A 27,709-nucleotide genomic window follows, 5' to 3' on the forward strand; every position below is an offset into this window, starting at 1 on the left:
AGCAAATCGATGACCACCAGTTGCTTAAATCAATGCTAATAACAAGGCCATGGAGCATTTTATAGATGTGTAAAACAATATCTATTTCATTTTCATGATTGTTTTTTTTATTTGTTTGAGACATTGAAGCTCTAAAAGGGATTGGAAAAGCTCTAAAGTCCAGAACTATCATAAAGACTTTGTGTTTGTAGTAAGGCCCTAAGAAGACATCTTAAGAGTTCTTTTTAATCTAGGTTACATTTCACAAAGAATCATCCTATATATATTTATTATTTCAGCACTTGCAAACATGAATAAATTCCAGGACAAAACTTTACCCAGAAACAATTAGTCCAAAAGCCCAGGAAATGTAGAAAAATACCTATTTATCATGCTCAATGAAAAACTGTTTTCTTTTATTTTTTAAAGTGGGGTTTTAATATAGAGAATTCATGAACAAGTTTCATTTTACTTACGGCAGACAGAATAATCTTTCATTGGACAATCAAGGATAAATTGCAATGGGGGTGTCAGGTCAACAGCTGTTCCAAAGAGAAAATGTCAAGAAAAAATGTACACTTTTTCACTCAAACATTTCATGAGATTATTATCATTAATACATCATATCACTTTTGCATATTTACGTCATTTTTAGATGATTTTTGATAAGAAGGATGGGTTTGTAATCAGTGTCCACTGCTGGGAAGAGTTTTTATGTATGTAGTTTTCACTGATGATCCTGTTTCTGTTCATTTCACTGAACATGCATGTTAGGTTAACTAGTAACTCTAAAGTGTCCCGAAGTGTGACAGAGTGAATCTATGTGGCCCCGTGATGGACTTACGACCTGTCAGGGTGTCCCCCGCCTCTCGCACAGTGACTGCTGGACATGGGCACCAGTGACCCCCGTGACCCGAAAAGGAAGAAGCGGGTAAAGATAATGGATGGATGCAAGGTGTGAATCCAAGAGCTCAACCTCCACTCAGTTTTGGGTATTGCTGATATTGTGTAGGACTTACTTATCCTTTACACCACAAGTAGACGGAAGTATATATATATATATATATATATATATATACACACATATATATACACATATGAACAATCCCACCATTTCTACAACTCACTGATGTCTCCAACAAATAATATTGTAACTGAGTTTTTGCCCTTTTCTTAAGAAATAACAAATTAGTCCCCTACTTTGTAACATAGCTTTGGGTACATATGCACAAGAACTTGTCAGCAATTTGATTATTTGTGTTCCTTTGTCCTATTTTTCCCACACTTCATGCCCTACTTCAGTACAACAATGGGGGTCTTTGGGCCAGCAGTGGGGAACAGACAGCACAGTGTGTGCTCGTGACGTCACGCTGCAATAGCTCTATAGTTATTTACACTCAACACTGGCCTTACTGGCCCTGTTGTAAGAAAACACTAGCTGAAAAGATGAATCATGTGAAGTGCATCCGGCCCAGAACAAAGTTTAATGCTTAAGTTGTGTGGTGAAAAAATGCATCATAGCATTTGCTTGAATGACTCTAACAATATGGAGTTTTGAGTTAAGATGGCTGAAATCTGCTCTTACATAAGACTCTCTCAGCAGACTGACTTGCCTTTTTTTTTTTTTCTCATTTCATCAAGCTGAAATATTTTTGTAGCTAAAAGACTGGCTGTTGATAATTACACAGACATCCAATTCAGTTATCCTTCAAGTAAACAACTTGTATTAAAGAAACTGTTCTCACAATTGTAGACATCTTGTGGGTATAATTTGGTATTAGAGGGTTTACACAGCAGCACAAACAAATGAACAGATTATTTCACATTTTCTGTATATTTGGATCTGTATGTTGTTGGTCAATCTGAAGTATCAATCAAAATCTTACTAACTGCTGACATATTTCTAATTTATTGATATAAAAATATTTATGTTACATTTAATACTTACACTTGATCTCAACAAGTCATCTTTGTACAATGTTAAAATGAAAAACCCAACTCATTTCTCCTTCTTAGGGAAGCATAAGAGGGAGCTATTTTTAAAAACAACTCACAGGTCAGTGCTCTAGACTGATTTTTCAAAGTAAAAGCACATTTAATTGCCTTGTGACTAAATCCGTCTTCTCGTTAATTCCAGTCAACATAGAAAGCAATAAAAACAGACAAACTAAAGAACATAATTTATTTAAAACAAAAATCTAAAGCAGAAATAAATACATGAAAGAACAATGTTTTTTTTTTTTAAATTTACTTTGTGAACCCAACAATGAGTGAGGAACACTTTTGGTGGTAACAAACTGGAAAGAAAAAAAAAATCAAAGTTTGTTTACAGGCCAATAAATTCTTTAAAAAAGTCCCAAATCATTAAAGTATCCAAATTGTACCATTAAAGAAAACAAAAATCTATAACTGATTTGTCAAACACATTTTAAAAAGTGATTTTAGCCATCATGCACTCCCACAACAAATATTTTCCGTTAGCTATTAAAATTAGAAATGTTTACAGGCCTCAACACAATAAATACAAAAACAAAGAAAGCAATGCATAAAAACAGTCATTAGGACAAATTAGATTGTATTTGAAAAACAGATTAAACACAGAAATTAAGTGCAGGGATGAGGGGGTGTTAAATCAATGCAAACAAACAAACTCAATTTTATATGAATATAAAAACAATATTCTAAAAGTTAGGCAGAATTGATACATTCACCATGTGCATATTCTCCATTGTTTGAAACAGATACAAACTAAAGCTAAGACTTTTAACTTCAGGAGCTTAGAAATGTTGATATGGTGCTGCTGGACTTTGTTGTGTACAAAACTCACAATGGGAATTTATAAATTCCAGGTGGACGACACGACAGGTACAACAGGCAGATAGTTCGACCAGAAATGCACAAATTGTGTAATCTGCAACTAATCTGGTACTGTACCCTAAATTCCTAATGACACTGGACAGTCATGCTGGCCATTGGGTCACTAGCACAATCACTCTTTGTGCGTATATTCTCCTGCCATTGAATGACAGTAATCAAAAACAACAGATTGTGTCCTCGTGTAAACCAGAACTGCTGATTCCCTCTTGGATCTACAGAAAACCGAAGGCTGCAGAAATAAACCCACAGAGACTGAAAGCAGGGTTAAAAGACTTACTTGGCACCATTTTAAAATTCCAAACTTCTACAAACGCACAATTTGATCCTTTAAAAATAACAATAAAACTTCTGCAGAACATAACCGTGGTATTCTAACAGTAGCAGACGTCTTTTGATCACAATGCCCATTTAGATTAGATCTGACGTCCAGCAGAGACCACAAACCTGCAGACATGAACACCAGCTCAGACTCTGAGCTCGACACGCTGTCCTCCCTTTGAGTCATAGTCGCTGCTCAACAACAACTTAGAAATCTCACAATAAAACGGCTCAGTTTAAACCATAAAAACTAAAGTTTAACACAACAAATAAAACTTTTGTCCTCTATGGCAAGCTCAGTTAGACTGATTAAAATAAATCAACTTCAAGTCAGTTAGATGTCACCTCTTCTTCAAGCACAGCTCTCATTTCCTCACTTTATAACCTTTGATTATAGTGCTTCCCAGCCAGCCATGCTGAGAATTATCTGCAGGTTGACACAATGTCCTCTCAGAATCAGAGACTCACCGGCCCTCAACGACAGGTTAAGACTCGTTCAGTCACATGTCATCAGACATTTGAGCAAAAAAAAACAAAAAAAAAACGGTTAAAAACTGTAAAATATTCAGTAAGAAACAAACAAAAGGATCCCACCAAGTTTGGTAGGCAGAACTTCCTCCCAACACAAAACACATACCCGTTAAGGTGCAAGATTATACTATCAAGATGAAAATATTGCGATCAAAATGAAGCTTCTCTCCAACGTATTACAGATAAAATAAGAATAAAGACTGTGATACAACTGGAATACAGATGTTGCATTGCTACTAATTTCAAGACTCTTGTTCACATGTGTTCAGACTTGAATAAGTTTGGGGGGGTGTGATTTCTACAACCACTTAAAAGGTGCATTCGGCCCATCTGAAACTCTTGAAAGTGAGCTATATGAAGTTATAAAGAAGCTGCACTTGTTCTAAATTTAAAGGTATAAAAAAAATCAGAAAATATTAATGGATATGACTCATTGTAGTTAGATGCGAATAATCAACATTAATTGAACTTAATTCAGAACTGCTAGACAGCATTTCAACAAATACAATCGAGACTACCATCTCAGAGTATTGTATCATTTAAAATGTGTACGGAAGCTTTGTTTTGTTATTTCTGTGCCTTTACAGTGATGACACTCACTTATAGGTGTCTACTGTTTTAAAACAATTACAGCCCGAATAGGAAAAACCATGGTCATAAAAATCTAACTAATAATCAGAGTTCACAGTCAACAATTGTGGAGGAAGCGCTGGAACAAGAACAACAAAAAAAAAATAACCCAAGAGTTGCGATGAAATGATCATTCAATCTGAGGTGGACAGACTGAAACAGGAAAAGCTGTGGAGCAGAGTCACTGGTGGGCCTATGTTGCCCCCCACCCACCAAGTTCTTTTTGATCACAGTCAACACACAGTAGCACTGTAGTAGTATAAATGGCCCTTTTGGATTGTTGATGCTATGCTGCCATGAGATACTGATGATAGAAGAGGCCAAAGAGGGAGGTGGAGAAAAGACAGGCAGCAATCCACCAAGTGAAGAAGGAGAAAAGGCCCCGGAAAAGTAAGGGGCTAAAAACTGTCCGCAGGCCCCCCAGAGCCATTGAAAGTTGGACTACGGATGCCCGAGCCCCTGTTTCTAGCACTGATGCTGGTTGGGAGGGTGCGATTGGTTCTGCCCCCAATACAGAATCAGAGTTCATTTCATGGGTGCACGGCAGGTCTTCTTGGGGATAGACCCACCAGGAGTGACCACCTGGTAAAAGAGAAGCAAAAGTAAGAAATGACTTTAAATCGTCAAAAGCAAAAAGATATTCTGAACAGACAACAAACACAGAGAAGTGACTCACCTAAGGTTTTTAGCAGCAAAGTTGTATGTAGCAACATCACCAGGGGTGCCACATACTGTAGTGCGATTACACACAAATAGTAAAAAACACGAGCAATCTGGGCAAAAGCAGAAGCATATCACTTAAAATCTCATCTCCTCTGAATGTTAAAACACGCTGAAGAAAACAGTCTTGTGCAGAATAAAAAGCAACATAGAGTTCACCAGTGGTCAGAGTTAGTTTGAACACTGTATTACTTTAAAGAATAACACAGGCAGTTCTAATGATACTTATGATAATTTACTAAATCTGACAGTTCATACAAACATAACTTAAGCACTAACAATTAGCTTTGTAAAAAAAAAAACTCATTACATTTTGATAAAAACACTGAACTAAACATTTATTACACCGAATGTGATAAATAGAAACAACTTGTGATTCCAAGCCTAATGGGAGCCCCCTATTACAATGATTAAAAAAAAGCTTTTACAGATGCTGATCATAAAATTAGAATATCATGAAAAAGTTGATTTATTTCAGTAATTCTATTCAAAACGTGAAACTTGTATATTATATTCATTCATTACACACAAACTGATACATTTCAAAAGTTTGTTTCTTTTAATGTTGATGATTATAACTGACAACTAATGAAAACCCCAAGTTCAGTATCAGAAAATGTGAATATTGTGAAAAGGTTCAATATTGAAGACACCTGGTGCCACTCTAATCAGTTAATTAACTCCAACCACTGGCAAAGGCCTTTTGGTCTCTCAGTCTAGTTCTGTAGGCTACACAATCATGGGGAAGACTGCTGACTTGACAGTTGTCCAAAAGATGACCATTGACACCTTGTACAAGGAGGGCAAGACACAAAAGGTCATTACTAAAGAGGCTGGCTGTTCACAGAGCTCTGTGTCCAAGCACATTAATAGAGAGGCGAAGGGAAGGAAACGATGTGGTAGAAAAAAGTGTACAAGCAATAGGGATAACCGCACCCTGGAGAGGATGGTGAAACAAAACACATTCCAAAATGTGGGGGAGATTCACAAAGAGTGGACTGCAGCTGGAGTCAGTGCTTAAAGAACCACCACGCACAGACATATGTAAGACATGGGTTTCAGCTGTCACATTCCTTGTGTCAAGCCACTCTTTAACAAGAGACAGCGTCAGAAGCGTCTCGCCTGAGACTGTTGCTGAGTGGTTCAAAGTTATGTTCTCTGATTAAAGTAAATTTTGCATTTCCTATGGAAATCAAGGTTCCAGAGTCTGGAGGAAGAGAGGAGAGGCACAGAATCCATGTTGCTTGAGGTCCAGTGTCAAGTTTCCACAGTCAGTGATGGTTTGGGGTGCAAGTCATCTGCTGGTGTTGGTCCACTGTGTTTTCTGAGGTCCAAGGTCAACGCAGCCATCTACTAGGATGTTTTAGAGCACTTCATGCTTCCTGCTGCTGACCAACTTTATGGAGATGCAGATTTCATTTTCCCAACAGGACTTGGCACCTGCACACCGTGCCAAAACTACCAGTACCTGGTTTAAGGACCATGTTATCCCTGTTCATAATTGGCCAGTACACCAGACCCAACAATTCAGAAGAGCTGAAGGCCACTATCAGAGCAACCTGGGCTCTCATAACACCTGAGCAGTGCCACAGACTGATCGACTTCATGTCACGCTGCATTGCTGCAGTAATCCAGGCAAAAGGAGCCCCAACTAAGTACTGAGTGATGTACATGCTCATACTTTACATGTTCATACTTTTCAGTTGGCCAACGTTTCTAAAAATCCTGTTTTGTAAACTGGTCTTAAGTAATATTCTAATTTTCTGAGATACTGAATTTGGGGTTTTCATTAGTTGCCAGTTATAATAATCAACATTAAAATAAATACAATTTTGAAATATAATCAGTCTGTGTGTAATGAATGAATATACAGGTTTCACTTTTTGAATGGAATTACTGAAATAAATCAACTTTTTCATGATATTCTAATTTTATGACCAGCGTCTACTTATTTTTTGTTTAAGTTTTTAATGATCTCTATGCCACTAAAGGTTCACGCTCCTACAGAGATTTTTGGAACACTCATAAAGAGGGCAGGGACTCCAGGCTGGAAATCATTAAACGATACATAAAAGTACAAAAGAATTTCAAAATAAATTTAAAAATGTAGTCACCATCTTCTGCAAGTCAGCGGTACTTATCCGTCCCGCTTCCTTCTTCATCTGGTCCACACCTTTCTTTGCCAGGTTGAGGTAGGCCTGCAGGTGATGTCTCATCACGGCGAGCCGGAGCATACACATCAGTATAATAACCCATAACCGCAAAGTATCAAACGTCTGTTCAGTCATCCTGGCAATAATGGAAATGCGGGAATAGGAGAGGAGAAATGAAAAGGGATGACAGTTTTTCTTTTTTCTGGTTCACAAACTCAGTACCTTGTGCAAGTATCATCTAGACTGTAAGCAGACTATGAGACTGAAAGAGAAGACGGGAAGTGATGAGGAGCCACAAACAGCTCAGAGGAAAAAGCAAGAGAGGGTGAAATTGAGGTATAAAAAGGTGAAAAGGGGGTATTGTAACATGAAATTAAACTTAATCAGGTTTAGCATTGATAGTGTAATAATCAGTGTCAATAGCAAAAAAAAGTTCAATATGTGACAGACTTTAAACAACAAATGAAAAATGCCATTATAGAACTCAGAACAATGTAGATGATAAAAAAGACAAGTCTCTCAAGTATGTCACCCAACCTATGAGCACAATGCACCAATGTAAATTAAATTCTTGTTTTTCGTTTTTATTCTATTTTTTTGGATGGAGTCTATTCTGATGCTGAGAGAGATATGGTACCTCTGAATACTAACCTCACAAGTGACTTAGTGCTGATGTCAGTACATGTTTTCATCACCCATGTTAGTGTGGGATACCAAGATATGTCCATATACCAAATGAACATTGGACAGACAACCCACCCCCCTCCACACACACACACACAAAGTATATACAGTAGTCCCACACTACTTTGCGATTTAACTTTCATGGACTCGCTTTTTCGTGGTTTTTCAACGATTGCCAACTTTAATATTACTCACATGATTGGGACGGTACGGGATAAAAAGTTAACAAAAAAATACGTCGGACAGGTGCCATCATTTTGTAGTTTTCTTTCAATAAGCCTCCACTATAACGCAAGTCAAAAGAACTACACTACCCAGAAGCCAACAGTACTTCCAGCCGCTGCTTTCTGCCGAAATGGAGGGAAAGTTTGAAACACAAATCTATGCTATCTATTAAGCTCGCAGAACTGACAGGAAAGTAGCAAATAATCCTGAAACTTCCTGAAGCTCACATCAACCTGGATGAGGAGGTGGGCTTTGTCGCTGCAGGCTAGGTCTGCTGAACCGGAACCAAGCTCGACTGGAACCAAGCTGCTGGTCTGCAGAGCTGGTGAGTAAAATTTTGCAGATCTGTACCGTACGCACGTATATCTATGTTGTTACAATTACTGTATGTAGGTTTAAAAGTGTAGAATATTGCAAGAGTGTGGGAAATGTTTTTTAAAGCCTTAAAATATACAAATACTAAAATAAATATGGCGTTCCTACTTGGCAGTTTTTCACCTATCGCGGGGTGTGCGGAACGCAACATCCGCGATAATCGAGGGACTACTGTACTGTAGTACTGTACTGTACTTTCCTTAAAATATCAAAACAATCAAATTTAACTTTATTAGGATTTTGTGTCTTGCTTGTACAGAACTCAAATAAGCATGTCCTTTGCTAAATAAACAAAATGTGTAAGTTAGTCATTTAATTTTCCCAGTTCATGAAGGTTAAAGCTATAATACTTGCCTTTCAAAAACTGGTCTTATCTTTTCAAATTTATACAACGGTTTGCTGAATTACTATTTTTGAGTAAAAGAAATGGCACACTGAACGCAGTATGAACATGAAACATTTACTTACAAAGGCACACTCTCTTTTCCCAGAGTGGGGTTCATTATGTAGTCCTTGGTAATGGGCTTCACCCAGAGCAGGACCATGATGACGGGGGACAGGAAGTTGATATGAAGCAAAGTTCTATGAAAAAAAAAAACATATATATTAAAAAAAAAAAAAAAACATTAAAAATGTAAACAATAACTGATGAAATACTTCTTCAGAGAATGAATCAATAAGCTTTATTAAAATTGTTACTTTATCTCATGTTGCAACCAATATAGTTATTTTATTAAGTGCAATATTCCCCATGACAGTTAGGAATACAACCAAGTGGCACATTTGGAAGGGCATAAAAACAATCCTTCTAAGTGACTGGGTCTGATGATATAAGCTCACATAATTTATGAGGGGAAATGGGAAAAGGAAGCCATTTTGAGGAGTCTACTATGCCAAAGTGAATTATGTGCATGCAGTGTGCTCGTTGTCTGGCATCCCCCATCTTGGCCAGTCATACCATCCTGGGAGTTCTGAAACAGAAATATGACTAAACTGAAGAAGTCATCATCTGAAGATGTTCTCGTGTTCGTGTGTCTGACATACCAGGAAAGTTTGAATGAAGCAAATTATATTAAACTGGAAGAGCAAAGTATTTAATTTGATCAATAATTAAAAACAAGCATGCTGGACTAATCTGAAAATATGGACTCATAAATACAAACATCTTTGAGAAAAATATTTGAGCCTAAAAAGTTGAATACATTTGATTCAAATATACAAAAGTTACTGTTCAAATATTTTTAACAAGCAATACTTTCCAATTGCTCCGTCCTGGAGACATTTTTATTTATTTATTTGCAGTTCTTTATGTGATCGAACTGTTCTTTAGAAATAAAACCTCAATCAAAGCGTAAAAGTTTAATTGAGAAGCATTGTGTGTAATTTACTGCTAATAAATTTAAATTCCAGATAAACACTTCAACTTGAAAATATTACTTTTTAAACCACTGATGTTTTGGAATTTTACAACTCATTTTAGAATTTTAATGATTGTGCATACATTTCAACAAAGCTTCCCATGTGTCCTAATAAGGATATAAACATTATTTTAACACAGGTGTCAACTTACAGGGGAAGAATATTGGGACAAAATACTTACTGTGTAAATTTGTTTGTGGTTAAATTGAGTGCATCTAAGTGCATCTGAGCAAGTCGTAGGCCAGGGAAAGTTAGAAATGCTCCAATCAGAGAGCAGAGCAGGGCCAGAATCAGCTTGAAGGTGAGTTTAGATATTGGACCCCTGAGAAAAAGAAAAGACATAAGAACAGAATTACTAGGAAGGACAAATTATGCTAGGCGTCAAATAAAAGTACCAATGACAGCTGACATTGTTTTAAAAGAATAACAGACACTATCCAGAAGCCTAATTGGTTTAACAACATACATGCATGTTTAGCTACATCCCAGTGGTGACAAGAAGAGTACAACGTTTTTGTTAAAGGAGCACAATGCTAGAACAGTTTAAGAAACAATTAGGTTGGTGCTTTGAAAAGCCATTTTCATGATGTAGTCTGAACAAGATAACCTCTTTTTTCAGAAGAGAAAAGGTCTGCAAAACATCTGCGTCAAGTTGCATGCTTTGCAACTCTGCAGGTGTGCAGCCAGGACATTCTTAATGCTGAGATATGGAAATGCTGACTTGAACATCTGCAAGCTAGAAATCTGCTGATGACAGACATAGAATAAGACTATTCCCAAGCATTGTACCATTTCTAAATGCCTATATACAAGAATTAGTCAAATATCTGTGTTTTATTTTTTTATATTGTTATATTAAACTGTTAAAATATTTTGGCCAAGTTGCTTGGATTAAAAAAAAAAAAAGTTACCGTAATTTCCAGACTATAAGCCGCTACTTTGTTCACAAGCTTTGAACCCCACATCCTATACAGTGCTGCAGCTAATTTATAGATTTATTTTTATTTTATTTTTTGACAGGCTTACGAGCTTTACGCCACCATAACATTTAGCATTGTTATACCACTCGCATAGCTGCTCAATACATGTCTCTCTTGGGGATGGTCCTCATGAATCAATGAGACTACCTGTATAAAGGTTAAAAAAGGAAAGAAAAATCTGACCAATGAAATTACCGAACACGTCACAAAGAAACTTGGTTTCATTGGTCCACTGGGGGGTGGGAAAGAGTTCTCTCCTCCCTCCCTGTTGTGTCCACAGGGAGGAGGGAAACAAAGCTTCCCCACTCCCTGCGAGAGTTTCCCTCCTTCTTGCAGCACAACAAAATATTTGCAGCCACACAAAATAAATGTGAATCATAAATCGAATCAAATCAAATTGCAAATTTGCCTCGAGACGAAAGTGACGATAAGAGCGACAACGAAAGACTGAGGACGTGTGTGATGAACTTTACTGAGGCTGTTCCATTCTGGCACTGAAGAAAACTTTAGTGGTTTTAGTGCAAAGGAGGAAGATGAAGATACTGTTCAATGACTTCCGAGTAGGCTAATGTATTTTTTTTTCCAGCCATGTTACAGGCACTGTTCAGAAAAAAAAAACATTTACTGTACATATTTGTATATGTTAATGGTACATATTTAATTAAGAGTTAAAAAAAAAATCCTTCTGTGTAAATATCATATGTTATAACATGGACACTTGTACACAAGCGTAGCCTATATATGTACATATTTTTTTCTTTTTTAATTTAGTGGGCGCAGCTTATATTCAGGTGTGTTCAATAGTCCGGAAATTACGGTAATTAAAAAAAGTTTCCACTGGCGTTGATGGTTCAGCAACATGGACAGTACAATACATAAAACAAATGTGGGACAGGGTAAATAAAAAAAACTGAACGTGTTTGAATAAAAAAAGAACAAGGGGAAGCTGTCAAATTAATTTCACAGCATGCCCTCATTTCACTTTTCATGCCTCATTTTTTAAACATCAGTTTGACCTTTTGAAGCCAATAATCAATACAAACCAGTTGTTTTCTCTCATTTGTATAAACATTGTACATAAAAACAGTTACATAGAGAATTTTTACTTAAACTGCAAATTCTATGCACAGCCTGCTCCAAGCCATATGTCATGTCATCTGTGTTAATCACCAAACTTACTGTGACTCCAGGCCCTGATAGTCCAGAAACTGTTGAGCGCTGTCAGAAAAGTTGGCAAAACCTAAATAATAAAAATATTCCACAGTGACTCAATGCAACCAGAAAAAAAAGAAAAAAAGAATGGTTGTCTTTAAGCAAGTGTGATGTGTAAGCACCGACCTGTTTCAAGTCCAAACTCCAGGTAGTTTTCAGTGACAATAAGAATGGCCATGGATTTGACAAAAAAAAAGAAAGCAAAAGTAATGCAGAGCGAGCGTTCTCCTCCTTCCTCCAGCTTGAAGTAGTGGGCCGTTAGAGAGAAAAGAGTCTTACTGAAGGGAAAATGTTAAGGAAATGTCTGAGGCATGTTGATCAAACAAGAAAATCTTTACAGTACCATTACCATTTTCTTTACACTTTGTACTCAGAAGTGATCAGAGCAGAGCTAAAACTCTCAGATTCTCTCCCATTTTTCTTAAAGAGACACGCTGCTCGCTCTCTCACTATCCATCCGCTGCTCGCTCTCTCACTATCCATCCTTTGGTTCAGTCTTATAATAATAATAATAATAATAATAATAATGTCATCACAATGTCAGCACTGTATGTTTCCATACAATGGCGAAATTAGTCTCTGCATTTAACCCATCCACCACCAGGTGGTGCAGTGGGCAGCTATTGAAAGCGCCTGGGAGGCTTTTGGGGATGAGGTGTGCTGCCCAAAGACACCACGTGATGTGCAGTGACTGGGGATCGAACCTGGGACTTTTGGGTCCCAAGCCGGCTGCCCTGCCTCTACACCATCTCGGCCCCTTATACTGCCATCCAGTGGTAAAAAAACGGTACTAGACACAAAAATTAACCAACATTTCTTCTTAAATTTGACAATGACTGATTACTGTCAAATTTCAAACAATATTATAATTTATTGCGATAATTTCTGAGAATTAATTACCCAGCAAAATTTGTTATCGTGACAGGCCTATGAACATATCCAGTCAGACTGATACATTTCACAAAATGAAAGGCAAAGAGACATAAATACCAATACATTCAAACACCTGAGTTATCTCGGTGTTCCTTTGATATTAGTAAAAGGTTAAAGAGAGCAGTAGAGTTGATCTTCAGGGCAAGTGTGTTCAACATGCCATCAAAGCTGAAATGGGAAAACAGAAATCAAGCATTCCATTAACACATATATTGGACCAACGTATTCCTCATCTTTATGGTCCCATTTTATCAGTTTCCCAGTCTGTCCTTTCCGTCAAGCAAATCAGTGAGTTGGGTCTGTGAAAATTGGACCTCCAATCTGCAACGCAGGCAGAAAATGACACCCCATTTGACCACGGTGAGCCAGGTCCAAGCATTAGAACTGGAAAGATTGATCCCTTTGGGCAGTGGCAAGGATAATGTATGTTATTTAACCATCATTCAGCATTACAAAATACCAGACGGAAGATAAATGCAATGGTGAGATTGCCTCTCACCAGCACTGCTGCATGCACACAAACTGAAATGATTTGATCTCTGTTGTAGACAAAAACAAATTAACCTTCTGCATATAAACCGAAGAGCATGAAAGTAATTGAAACATATGAATACACAGAAGGCTCAGCAGAAACCTCCATTTGCACCAGGAACAACGTCAGAATATTACAAATTTAAAAACCAGGTTACAAGAAAAAAAAACAGTACAGCAAAAGGGGCACCCAATATGTAAAGAGTGACTGATGTAAGGATACATAACGAAGGCGAGAACGAGTAGGCACCAGACCACACTGATGTTCATCTCTCCTGAGGGCTGAGCCACACTGTAGTAAAGCTCTGTTATCAGATAGACTGCACTTGCTGCTACTGTAAAATCTACGAGCCACTGGAACTCAGGGAAATAATACAATGCTGAAGGCAAAAAGAACATAAATCAAAACAATTATAAAATGTGCTAAATGGAATCATGTGTTCAAATGTTAAAAAGTGTGAAGAAAGAATGAAATTGTCTTTTTCCATTAACATGATTTAAGATATATACTGTACCTAAAGTGTCGACTTCTGTGATGCATTTTGTCTCCAGCTGCAGGTCTATGTCCTTTGGAACAGTTACCGGCTTATTGTCTATGTGACCATTATGCTTCCTAGAAGCAAAGAGAAAAAACTAATTCAAAGAACAAACAGGAAAAAAGTCTGTTCTATCGCAACCATCTGTTCTATTGCAACCATAAATCATGTTTTAAAAATGTAAAAATAAAGTCTAATTGTGCCCCTCATAAAACCTTTATTTCGTCCGCTCCCTTCTTCAGGAGTCGCCACAGCGAGTGAACTCACATGAGAAGATTTTGGCAAGTGTTTTACACCAGATGTCCTTCCTGACACAACCGGGGATCGAACCTGCAACCTCAGGAAGACTGCAGCATTGACCACCAAGCTACCACAGCCATTAATCATGTTCCTCACAATTACGAATCGTCTCAAGCTTCTAGGTAGGGGCAAAAGGAACAACTGAACTTAACTATTTACAGGTTTTCAAGCTAATTGAAGTTAGCTCTAATAAGTGCGTCCCTTTTCCAAACTAGCATATGTTATTAAGCTTTCAAAACATAAACATATTCAAGTAATCAGACAGAATAAATAAATTAATTATGGCTTAAGAGCTTCACTTTGGATTCACTGCAGCAGTTGACCTGGTGCATGGTGTTGATAGGTGACTTGTGGCTTTTTGTGTATTACAACCAAAAAGAGAGACAAACTTTAGGCTAGATGCAAATTATTCATATTATAAACAAGTAGAACTCTGTTCATCCTGACACATAAAACCTCACAAGTAAAAAAGAAAAAAAAGAAAAAGAAAATTAAAAACACAATTGAAATAAACTGTTAGTGTAAAAAATGTCAAATTATGAAAATGCCCAATATTTTTAAACAAAAATAATCCTTTGTACTTTTTCTATGCATTTACTAAGTATATTTTTAGTGTAAATACAATGTACATTTGTACAAATACGGTAGTCCCTCGTTTATCGCAGGGTTTAGGGGACCACGCCCCCTGTGTGAAAAACCATGAAGTAGAGATACAGTAGTGCAAGATCAAGTTTCATTCCCAATCTCCCTCCTTCTGCATAAACAAACTATTTAAATGTAAATACTGTAATATTTTAAATAAACAATCCACGCAGCACGGATTGTTTATTTAAAATGTTACAGTATTTAAATTGTAGAGAAGAGAAGCGCAGCAGGACATTAAAGGGTTAACTTCACACAGTTCTGCAGCACGGAGCAGAAATGTACTTGATCAATTACACTGCAACAATTGAACATAGAAGTTCAAAAACAATTAAAAATAACTTTTAACACTTGTATATTTTGTGATTATGATGATTTTATGATGTGACATACTTTGAATTTTAAGTTGGAAGACAAATGTCGATCGGTGCAGATGGACAGCAAAGGGTTAACCCTTCACAAAGCTGCTTCAGCTGGAGAAGAAATGTGTGCGTGACAGAGAGCCGCAGGTGGCAGAGAGAGGAGATCATGACATGCTGCAGAGGGAGCTTCTCCCTGCACCTGTGGGTTGCACAAAAGTGCAGCAGGTGCTAAATCATTTCAAATAAATTTTAAATAAACAATCCATGCCGTTTGTGTGGCTCATCCATCAATGAGCCAATTGTGTGTCATGACCACTCTTACTTTTAAAAAACGCGAAAGAGCGAGTCAGCGAAAGTTGAACTGCGAAGTACCGAGGGAGTACTGTACAACGTTTTGCTTAAAACTTCGGTGTGTAAAGTGGTGGGTGATCTGCATTCCTTTGAGTAATGCTAGTCCAAATATAAATACCACTTGACGTTTCCAAAGGCAAAGTGGACAACACTAACAGCAGATGCACAGCAGATGAAAGGAGAATTGATGTGTGTGTGCTAAATTCAGAGTCACAATGGCACTGTTAAGACTCTACGGCCAAACAAGCCCTGGACACATTTTGTCCAGGAGACACCTGGCAGCTACAAAAAAAAAAGAGGATTAGCTCCACCTCTAACAGAGGATGTCAGTTGGTTAACAAAAGGAATGGAGTCACACGGCACGAGTTGAAAAGGACAGTGGTCCATCGTTTTCTTCAAGGAATTACTGAACATGTGGTGCTGGAGAGACATGACCTGCCTCATACGGGGTCAGAAAAAGAAAGACGGGACTATAAAACTATCCTGTGGAACAGTACAGATTAACTTTAGGGTGTGACTGTAATTTGAATTCAAACACAAATACTGTTCCTACACTGAAAAAGATGAATGATAGTTGCTTTTCTTGCTTAAGATGCATTCACCTTTACGCTTGTATTTCCCTTTAAATGAATTCAGTTAAACATATTCTGCAACACTAAAACAAGATTGGGAACCAAAGTTGAAAAGTTGTTGTCAAGGAAAGTCCTCTTACAAAAGTGGATATGATTTTTGACCATCACATTGAAAATATTAGGTTGTTTTGGTAACGTTGACTTCAGAGAAGGTTCAAATCGAACTTCCATTTCTTGAAAGAAACAAACAAAAACTGAACCAAAACACAAGAGCAATTTTTTTAATTTCCACTTCTAAGAAGTACAGTAATGCTTTAAACTCCAGTGAACAGCCATAAAGATTCAAAACAAAAACAGACTTCTGTCTCTTCATTTCAAACAGCCACTAAGTAACACTGCATGAACATCATTTAGTTGAAATGCTGTGTTGTCATTGGTCCATGCCTGCTGTTTCCTGCTCTTAAATTGAAACTAATGTCAAACCTTGAATGTCTGCTGCTCATGCTTTTCAACCTACCACGTAATAGTCCTACCTGTCTTTCCTCTTCTGTCCTTTTTGTTTTCCAACTAAATTCCTCAACTCATCTTCCGTAGGGTGCTGATACCATCGCAGACTGCAAATAAAAAAATAACATGTTCAAATGGACAGAAGACATGAGTAAAAGGTTTAAAAAAGGTACAAAATAAAGTAGAATTTTCTACAGTTGAGGACATGGAAAAAATACAAACTGTAGCTAGATTTAACTATTCAATTCAGTTTTTTTATTAAATGCAAACTGACATAAATCATTGCCGGGCACTGTACAAAATTACATTTAGGTATGTTTAAAATCCCACTGGTGTTGTACAAAGAAATATTAGGTTTTAGTTGTCAAAAACAACGCCAAGGTCAAGTGACTGTACAGTCATACAGTATATTATGACTAAACAGCACACACAAAAAATAATATTTGTAAAACTGCAATTTCACACACCCATAAAGGACATATGGGAGCTTTTACCACAGGAATGTGATTTATCTTTAGGAACTAAGCTTAGAATAAAACTAATTCAGCAAAAAAAATCATGAAAACAAACATTTCAGCAACATTTTTAATTCATGTTTATAGGCCATACTTTCCTCTAGAGAAGTACCAAGGGTACATTTTTATCATTTATTTGTATAATAAATGAAAAACATGGGGCAAAAAATCATTTGGGTTCATTTTTGGACTTTAATAATACATTTATCAATTCAGTAATTAAATAAAAAATTCCTGCACACAGTCCACTTTAAGATATTTTGACTGTAAAATGACATAATACAGTGAACGGTTCAAACTTACATACTGTTAGTAGTTTGCTGAAGTATTAACAATGTGCAGGGAATATTTGGTTCTTCATCATTTGGATTCTGTTCATTTCACTTCAGTATCACTGATGGCCTGTCACCTGTAGCATACCTTAACATTTTAGGAGATAATGTACATTCACTCAGTTTTATTCAGTTTTATGTGGATCATCATGTCTAGTTCACTCATTTGCCTCCTATCATTTAATCTTCAATCATGTTGGCAGCTCAAACATCGCTCTATGGTAATAATAGCATGTATACGTGTACTGTCCAAAGCTGTAGATAGATTGGCTGTTGTAGTATTTGTCTGAGCTAAGGGTTAGGCTGTTCACTCTACGGATATATGTTTAAAATGTGCAAAGATTATCACTAAAATTGACATCCATACAACTGCAGAGTAATTTTGAAAAAGTCAGATTGCCAAGTCATGAACTAAGGAAATTACCCTTACCTGCCACTGCACAACAGCCATCTTGCAAAGGAATAATGAGGTAAAATCTTTTGGATTACACTGGCCATTACCATGGTAACCACCAGCTGAACACCAATCACACCCTGTGGGGGGAAAAATATTATAAATGCCACTACAAACATACTAAATATTTAGCAAGTTCCAACTACACATGAATACAATTTAAATGGTTGCACAATTCAGATTAATAGTAAGCAAGGGCATGGAAACATGTAAAATAAAATTATAATAACACCCTTAAAATGCAATAAAATAGTTTGTCATCAACACAAAATAACTTTGAACACTTGTATGGAGTAGAAATGTGACTTCCTGAACCATAATAATATTGTATTTAATTGCCATGATGGGGCAATTTTCAGATGACCTTCATATTTTCTTGCAAACCTGTTTGAGACTACAACAAATCTTACCAAGTATTTTTTTTAATAAAAAATATAAACAAAAACTAACAAAAAAAATCCTGTGCTTAATGAAAATGAGGTACAGGAGTTAATCACTTCATTGTATATATTAGACATACCACAAACTGTATTTAGGGCTAAACTAGTTGCCTCAAAGCTATTATTCTGTTTTATGACATAACACTTCATTTTACAATACGAGTAGCCATGACTGATTTTCAGGCAGTGTTTATTTCCAGTGATTATTATTTTAGTCAAAATTCTCATTTTTTACAGTTATTCTCACCTCTTAAATTTGACACAACATATAGATGCATTGTATTAAGCAAGACATTTTTTTTCTCCAAAAGACACACTTGTATTGAAAATCTAAAGTCCGAGACAAGTTAATGATTTAAACTCATCTGGTGACTTCGTAGAGGATGCATGTGTCAAAAGTTTATTGTTGTTGTGTGATGAAAATAGAACATGAGGCTTTCAGTGATTTAAAATAAAGACTAGTTTCAGGAGAAAGGTCAAAGAAAAAGTTATAAGACAGTAGTGAGACAAGTTATGTTGTATGGCTTGGAGACAGTGGCATTGACACTGGAAGTGCTGAGGATGTTGAAGTTCTCCATGGGAGTAACAAGGATGGATAAGATTAGGAATGAGATCATCAGAGGTGCAGCACAGGTTGAACAACTGGGAGATCAAGTTAGAGAGGCCAGACTGAGAAGGTTTGGACATGTCCAGAGGAGGGACAGTGGGTATATTGGTAGAAGGATGTTAGAAATGCAGCTACCAGGAAAAAGACAAAAAGGAGATGCAGTTAGAGAGGACATGGAGGTAGTTGGAGTGAGGACAGAGGACGCAGAGGACAGAGTGAGATGGAGGAGGATGACTTGTTGTAGCGACCTCTGAAAAGGGAACAGTTGAAAGAAGAAGAATGAAGATTACTAGGGGTGCACCGATTGCACTTTTGTGGCCGATCACCGATTTCTAAAATGCCTGACCTGCCGATTCCGATTCTGTCCGATACCGATTTTAAGCGACACTGTCAGGTGTTATAAGGTCACAATACACCTTCAATTTTCCAATCTTATTTAATTGAAAAACATACCCTTGAACAATATCCTAGAAACAATGCAAACTTGTTTTAACTGTCCATGAGGCATTGCTCTGAAATATAAATGAAGTTCAGACAATTGTTGTTAAAACTAAAAAAATCTGTAAAATCGGTTTCTCATGCAAGTATCGGACAATTTCCGATTTCCCAAAATTAAGAAAATAGGGGTCGATTTATCGGCCGGCCGATTTATCGGTACACCTCTAAAGATTCCTATAGTTTTGTTTATGTTGCTTTTTCATGAATGTATCCACAGTCTCACCGAGTCATTGAAGTAGAAAAGAGCATAAAGCAAAAACTGTTATCAGCACACCCAATGTTTCTTTCTGCCATTTTCTCTCCATAAAAGAGCAGGCATTCAAAACAATGGTGAAACCTTGTCTGGAGTTCATTGCGAGATTGTACTATGTATAGCACTGGTCAACACAATCTATACCTTGTGGAGTGTGAATGTTGGGGGCAAGTGAATATTAATATGTATTTTTCAAGAAAAGTAGTAGGCAGTTGGCTTCTTCTGTTAAATTGTGCTGCAGCTTTTTTAACAATGGATGGATAACCCTTATAACACTATACTACCTTTAACTATAGATGCATTTTATTTAGGTGAAAGACACATTTAAAAATGAAACTAGCTTTCCCTAAAGGAATGCATATTGCCGGCTGCCATGCATGCCAAAAGGTTGTAGACAAAAATCTTGCGTGATCCGTTAGAATTTAGACTTTATGTGGTCAGTGATCGGAGTGGTGGCACAGAGGTTAGAGAAGGCGAGCCTGTGATCGGAACGTCGCATGTTTGACAACCCAGACAGACAACTTCAAAATGTGGGTGGGAAAGGTGAAGCACCACTCTGGGCCCTTGAACAAGGCACCTAACCCCCACCATCTGATCCCCTGGACACACTATGGAAGCTCTCTGCTCCACACAGGTTATTATTATTATGATTATTAGCTTTTACCACGCCAATATTTATTTCAGAATGTGTAAAACCGACTGTTTTAGCTGTTTTCGAGTTTGCAAAGTTCATAAATTTGGAATCCATGTTTAATATTTTAACTTCAGAAGGCAATCAGTTATAGATGTGCATCCAATGATTAATCTGATCTCAGAGTATAATTAAAACTGTCCGGTGGTCATGAGCTGTTTTGCCCCCAGACAGATAAAAAAAAAAAAAAAGACACATGACCTTCCACCAATCATAATAGCTGGCAATAATTAAGTATCAACTGTAGCTAAAATCTACTAATAATATAATATATGTACATAATAATCTGATAGAGTTCAGCTCATTGAATCATTTTAAAGACAATGGTGAGTGCTTCTGATAGCAGCTAAACAAGATCTGAAAACACCCAATTCAATAAAAAATGTCTAAAAAAATAAAATAAAATACAAAAATAAGCTTCCCAATATTCATAAGGAATTAAAATAATCATTAAATTTATAACAAAAAATATTTAAAAAATGTAAAAATAATTAGTATTTTCTCAGTACAGCTTATCACTGCTCCACAACAGTTGCTGTAAATTAGGAAAATGTCTTGGTCTCGTGCAAAATATAATCATTCCCATCAAGCTGAGCCTTTATCCGCTCAGTATAGGTTCATATCCACAGGTTGGCTTTCATTTAGCAATCAGTGGGAATCATTTATATCTTCTCCTGCAGTGGCAACCTCGGAGCTTTTATCAGTGAAACCACACTTACAAATCCAATATTTAAAAAAGAGCTAGAAATTATATAGCCTTTAGTATTTTTTCCACTTTTTGATAATCAGATATAGCATGAAAATGTTTAACAGTAATGCTAAGCTAAACAAATGTTTTCACCTCATTAAAATATTTTAAACACAATCTGCATAATTCCAGAGACCTGTTGCGCTCTGTTGCATATCTTGGCGAGAACATCGCGAGAAATTAGAACTGAATGAAAGCATAATTATGATAACAATAACAAGACTACACAGTAATCCGAGTGATAGTTTAAAACCATGTTAGGCTTAAATAGTTATATAAAGAGAAAGTGACTAATGCTGGGTTAGGTGTGATAGTCCCAGACCTGCTCAGAGATCTAGATTATGGTTTGATCAAATGGATCCCCAGTGTCACCCAGCATGGGGTAAGCTCCAAAAGATGGAGTCAATACTTCTTCTGAAGTCACACAGAGAAGAGTGGGTGCCATTTATTTGGCAGTTATACTCACCTCTCTGCGAGGCGTGACTAAACACAACATCTCTGACTCAAGACATTTCTCCATCGGAGTAACGGTCATGCTATATAGGTCAAAAGCACACAGTCTTACTTTGGTGGATGCTGACCATTCTCTGTAGGGCACCTGCGAGGATTTCAGGCCTGGAGGAAATTGACCCAGCATGGTCTCCCTTATCTTACCCAGTCCGTTTGACCCCCTCCACATAAAAACCAAATGAAATTTGTAGGGGGTAGGGAGTGGAAGCTGCAGTAATAACCACCTTTCATAGGTGTTCAAACACCTCAGTGCCATTTTACTGATGAATTTAACTTTGGAGTTGTGACCCAAGTATTGATCAGTTGTTGCTCATTTGATTTATCTTAACTACTCTTAACTTTGCTCAATCTATTCCACCTATATGAATAAATAAAAATTAATAATGAAAACATACATATAACAGTAAAAAATAAATATATAAAACATGCCAGAGAAGACGTTGCACCACATCAAATAAAAAACAATGTTGTTTTGTAAATTTTCATAATGATTATCATGATAAGAAGAGGGAGAATTTCAGACCAATTTATAAAACATCGACAGAAGGGAACAACTTCCTGCTCAGGACAAAATTTGAAAGCAAACTAATTTCCTTGATCCATTTTTTATTTTACAATTCCATTTTTCCACCAACACTTGAATTCCTCTGTTTTTGATTGACTTGTGCCCTCTCTGACCTGTGACCTCAAAGACATAATTTAAACTGTTGCACGGTGTTATAGACGCACATACATACATACATACACACATACATACATACATATTTGTATACATATACATGTACATGTATATGGCTGGACAGTTAGTGCATAACTAGGTTTGTATTGCGTGTGGTTTTCACGGTTTGGGGTTTGAGCTGAGCCGCTGGTTATACAATCTCTGCTCCAAGTCCAAAAGTGGTGGAGCTGCGTGGGGAATTTAGTAGGCGGGGCAGTCAGTATCCCCACCATCACAGACATCTACACCTCCAGATGCAGGAAGAGGGCCACCTGCATCACCAAGAACCCCACTCACCCAGCGCACACACTTTTTGTCCTGCTCCCCTCAGGAAGGAGGTTAAGGATCATTAAGTGTAGAACCACTAGACTGAAGAACAGCTGCCTTCTACCCTGAAGCTGTTAAGACTCATGAATATCGAACCAGGATAATCACAGTGAAAAATCACCTCATGTTGCTGCTGATCTGTTTCATGTTGCTGTGTTCTTGCATGCTCATCTGCTCACACAGACTCATGTTCGTGCTGCTGTTTGGCATGTTGTTTTTTATGCTGTTAGTGCTTAGCATATTTTTAGTTGATGTTTTTTCTTAGTTCATATCTTCGATCTTATTACTGTTTTTCTTTTACATTTTATTGTAGGATGTAAATGGGACCCTGTGTACATAATCTTTCTCCACCACATGTACTGTACACACACACACTTTTGTATTTGTATATATATATATATATATATATATATATATATATATATATATATATGTACACACACATATATACGCATGAACGCACGCACGCAAATACACACACACACTTGATAGATTGATAGATCGATAGAACTAAACCCTTGTTTGTATTGACTTAAAGCCAAAACCTGCCCTATGAAATTATATTGTGTTTGGCTTTACAACTAGCTTCTGTGATAATAATGTCAATAAATAAAATAAACTAAGCTTCTTCAGATAAATGGTGGCGTCAACGAACATTATATGGCATTTCTATTAGCATGACCTGGTGTCCAGATTCATGTGGCAACATGTACCAAAATTTAAAAATAATAATAATCACTGTAACCTTCATCATTTAAATCACAGGAAAAGACACACAGTACTGTCAACCAAATGAGTCATTGCGTGAAATGATCTTGAAGTTTCACCTGAGGGCATCCTGAGGTCAAACTGAGCAGGTCAGAGGAGTGGACCCACCTTTAACTGTATCCTAACTTGGTGGCAAGATGAAAGCTCAACTAGGTTAATTTACTCAGACTTAAAACCTTTAACTGAAAACGTTATGATTGGGAAATATCTAGTCATGATATTAGATTCAAGCTGAACAATCAATTATAAATAAATTAATTAATCAATTATAAATATAGCAGAAATCAGCAACAAACTCAAAGCTACGCTCGGCAGAATGCAGATCTTAAAGTCATCTACCTGGAAGCTGCAGCAGAGGCGTTCCAGCGGGCAGAAGAGGAAGCGCTGCTCCCGGCTTAAGAGGAGAGGATGCCGGGCGGGGGTTATGGTGAGGCTACGAGCTAACGCTAAAGCCGGTAAACTCCCCATGCCGTCTCTCTTTCTGTCGAACGTCCGCTCGTTGGACAACAAGGTGGATTTACTTCGTCTGAGAGCGGGCGCCTCAGAAGAGATGAAGAAGTGTGCAGTGCTTTGCCTCACAGAAACGTGGATTACAAGTGAAACGCCGGACTCAGTCTTCCAGCTGGATGACAGACTTTTTTTTCGAGCGGACCGCTGCAGCGAGCTAACGGGGAAATCACGGGGGGGCGGAGTGTGCATTTACGTGAGTAAAAGTTGGTCCACGAACTGTACTGTTGTAAATAGCTCATGCTCGAAGGCTTTGGAGCAAATAACAGTGAAATGTCGGCCACATTATCTACCCCGAGAGTTCACAGTGACTTTTATCACAGTTGTTTACATTCCTCCGGACGCTAATGCTAATGAATCACTACAGGAGCTACATGATATCATCAGCTCGCTGCAGAACAAACACCCCGAGGCTCTTTACGTGGTAGCCGGAGACTTTAACCACGTGAATCTAAAGGAGTGTCTCCCAAGCTTTTATCAGCATGTGACGATTCCAACACGTGGAGACCGCACGCTGGACCGTGTTTACACGAACGTAAAAAATGCATACAAAGCCGAACCCCGCCCCCACCTAGGACTGTCAGACCACATCTCAATCTTCCTGGCTCCTGCTTACATGCCCCCGCTGAGACGCTCCAGACCGGTACAAAAGAAAGTCAAATGTTGGATCCAGGACAGTGGCCCCATACTGAGAGATTGTTTTGATCGAACAGACTGGCAGGTTTTCAGAGAAACTGCTGAAAATGGAGGTTCGCTTGATCTTGACCAATACACATCCTCAGTACTGGGTTACATTAGTACATGTACTGACACAGTCTCCACTATCAGATATGTTAAAAGCTACCCAAACAGAAAACCTTGGCTGAATGCAGAGGTGCGTACCCTGCTGGAAGCCAGGAACACTGCCTTCAGGTCTGGAAACTCAGAGGAGCTGAGTAGGACAAGAAAAGAGCTGGTTGCTGGTATTAAGAGGGCCAAGGCCACATATGCAAAGAGGATCGAGGGTCAATTCATCTCACAAGACCCTCGGAGCATGTGGAGGGGCATTAAGTGCATAACAGATTATAAAGGAAGGAGTGAACAATGTCCCAAAGACCCATCTCTGCCTGATGCCCTCAACAAGTTCTATGCACGCTTTGAAGACCCGAACAGACCACCCAGCACCAGACTCACCTCACCACCGGATGAAGAGCATCTCAGCGTGACCTCAGCAGAAGTAAGGAGTACCTTCAGGAGGATTAATCCGCACAAAGCAACTGGCCCAGACAACATCCCCGGAAAAGTGTTGAAGGAATGTGCTGATCAGCTCTGTGAGGTGCTGGCAGACATCTTTAACACCTCACTTACCCTGGAGACAGTTCCCACCTGCCTGAAGACTGCCACCATCATCCCAGTCCCAAAAAGCTCTACAGTGACTGGTCTGAATGACTATCGGCCAGTGGCCCTCACCCCGATAGTCGCTAAATGCTTCGAAAAACTGATCATGACTCACATCAAAACAACCATCAACATCAACGAGGACCCTCATCAGTACGCATACCGTGAGAACCGATCAACAGAGGATGCAATCTCCTCTGTGGTCCACACTGCACTCAACCACCTGGAGCAGAAAAACTCTTACGTCCGTATGCTCTTTGTGGACTTCACATCCGCCTTCAACACCATGATCCCCCAAACCCTGATGGACAAACTATCCACACTAGGACTAAGCCCCTCCATTTGCAACTGGGTACTAGACTTTTTAACAAACAGACCACAGTTAGTGAGGATCCACAACCTCTCCTCCTCCACCATAACCCTCAGCACTGGCTCTCCTCAGGGATGTGTGTTGAGCCCCCTCCTGTTTACTCTGCTCACATATGATTGTGCAGCTACCCATCCAGGCTGTCACATTGTAAAGTTTGCAGATGATACAGCGGTGGTGGGATGCATCACAAACAATGATGAGTCCAGCTACAGGCAGGAGGTGGAACACCTGGAGAGCTGGTGCAGAGAGAATAACCTTCACATCAATGTGAAGAAGACAAAGGAGATGATTGTGGACTTCAGAAGGAACAAAAACACCTACACCCCCCCTGAACATAAGAGGATCTGCGGTGGAAGTGGTCTCCAGCTACAAGTACTTGGGTGTACACATGAATGACAACCTCAGCTGGAGCAACAACACCACCAGCCTGATCAAGAAAGCTCATCAGAGACTCTACTTCCTCAGACGGCTGAGGCGAGCTGGTCTGGGAAGCTCAGTCCTCACCTCCTTCTACAGGTGTGCAGTGGAGAGCATCCTGTGCTCCAGCATCAATGTGTGGCATGGAGGCTGCACAGCTGCAGAAAGAAAAGCTTTGCAGAGAGTGGTGAAGGCTGCACAGAAATCTGTTGGAGTCAGTCTCCCCACCATCACAGACATCTACACCTCCAGATGCAGGAAGAGGGCCACCTGCATCATGAAGGACCCCACCCACCCAGCACACACACTTTTTGCCCCACTCCCCTCAGGAAGGAGGTTAAGGAGCATTAAGTGTAGAACCACTAGACTGAGGAACAGCTTCTACCCTGAGGCTGTTAGACTCATGAATCTCTAACCAGAATAATCACTGTGAAAAACCATATCATGTTGCTGCTGATCTGTTTCATGTTGCTGCTGATCTGTTTCAATGTTGATGTGTTCATGCGTGCACATCTGCTCACAGACTCATGTTCATGTTTGTGGTGATGTTCAATGTTTTATGTTATGAGTGCTTAGTGTATATTTAGTTGATGTTTTTCTTAGTTCATATCTTAGATGTTATTACTGTTTTTCTTATACATTTTATTGTTGGATGTAACTGGGACCCTGTGTACATAATTTCGCTCCACCACATGTACCACATGAGGTGCGAATGACAATAAAGAAACTCTGACTCTGACTCTGACTCTGATAAAGGAGTAACCATAATTATACAAGTAACTCCATTTTGGCAAGCCCAAAATCCAGAATAGCTTGCTCTAGCAAAGACCTGCTTTAACATTTAACACACACACAAAAAGGACAAAAATCAGCCTGCAGCTATCTAATAACATAAGCTAAACGCTAACAGAAACGCCTAACACGCTGACATATTATTAGGTACTAACACAACCCAGTAGAACACCTGCTATAGCTAACAGGCTACGCTAAAATTACATTCACAATACAAACTAGTAAACGAAAACAAGTAAGCAAACTTACAGTAAATAAATCATGTAAAAACATATTTCAAGCAGACATTTAATCAATAATAAAACACGAAAAAAGAGTGAATTCGCTGCGTTCTGGTGTCGCTGTCAGTTACTCACCATGTTGATGCAGTGCTGCTAAAACAGACTCTACCCCAGCAACACAGAGCACCCCTGCTCGAAAATCAAGCGGCCAGGAGCACATACGCCCTTTTTGCGATGGTGGAGCACAAACTGAAAAGGTTTCTTGTTAAAACTGTCACCGTATCCTTACTACATGGTCGGAAAAATCAATGGATTCACCCTCAGCTC

At 38.3% G+C, this 27,709-nt stretch overlaps 1 protein-coding gene across 1 annotated transcript; it reads right to left on the reverse strand.

Annotated features, from left to right (window-relative positions):
- Nucleotides 1-4,082: 4,082 nt before the first annotated feature.
- tmem161b (transmembrane protein 161B) lies at nt 4,083-27,709 on the reverse strand. Its single transcript, XM_037680486.1, has 12 exons — nt 27,518-27,709; nt 18,115-18,218; nt 16,864-16,944; nt 14,083-14,180; nt 13,791-13,947; nt 12,230-12,381; nt 12,071-12,131; nt 10,093-10,233; nt 8,961-9,074; nt 7,170-7,344; nt 5,012-5,108; nt 4,083-4,917 (listed from the first exon to the last, which is right to left on the reverse strand). Exons 1-12 carry the CDS (start codon nt 27,518-27,520, stop codon nt 4,622-4,624), a joined length of 1,479 nt encoding a protein of 492 aa, XP_037536414.1. The 5' UTR covers nt 27,521-27,709; the 3' UTR covers nt 4,083-4,621.

The sequence above is a fragment of the Nematolebias whitei genome, chromosome 8 (genome assembly GCF_014905685.2).
Source record: "Nematolebias whitei isolate Nwh7 chromosome 8, NemWhi1, whole genome shotgun sequence".
NCBI classification, from domain to species: domain Eukaryota; kingdom Metazoa; phylum Chordata; class Actinopteri; order Cyprinodontiformes; family Rivulidae; genus Nematolebias; species Nematolebias whitei.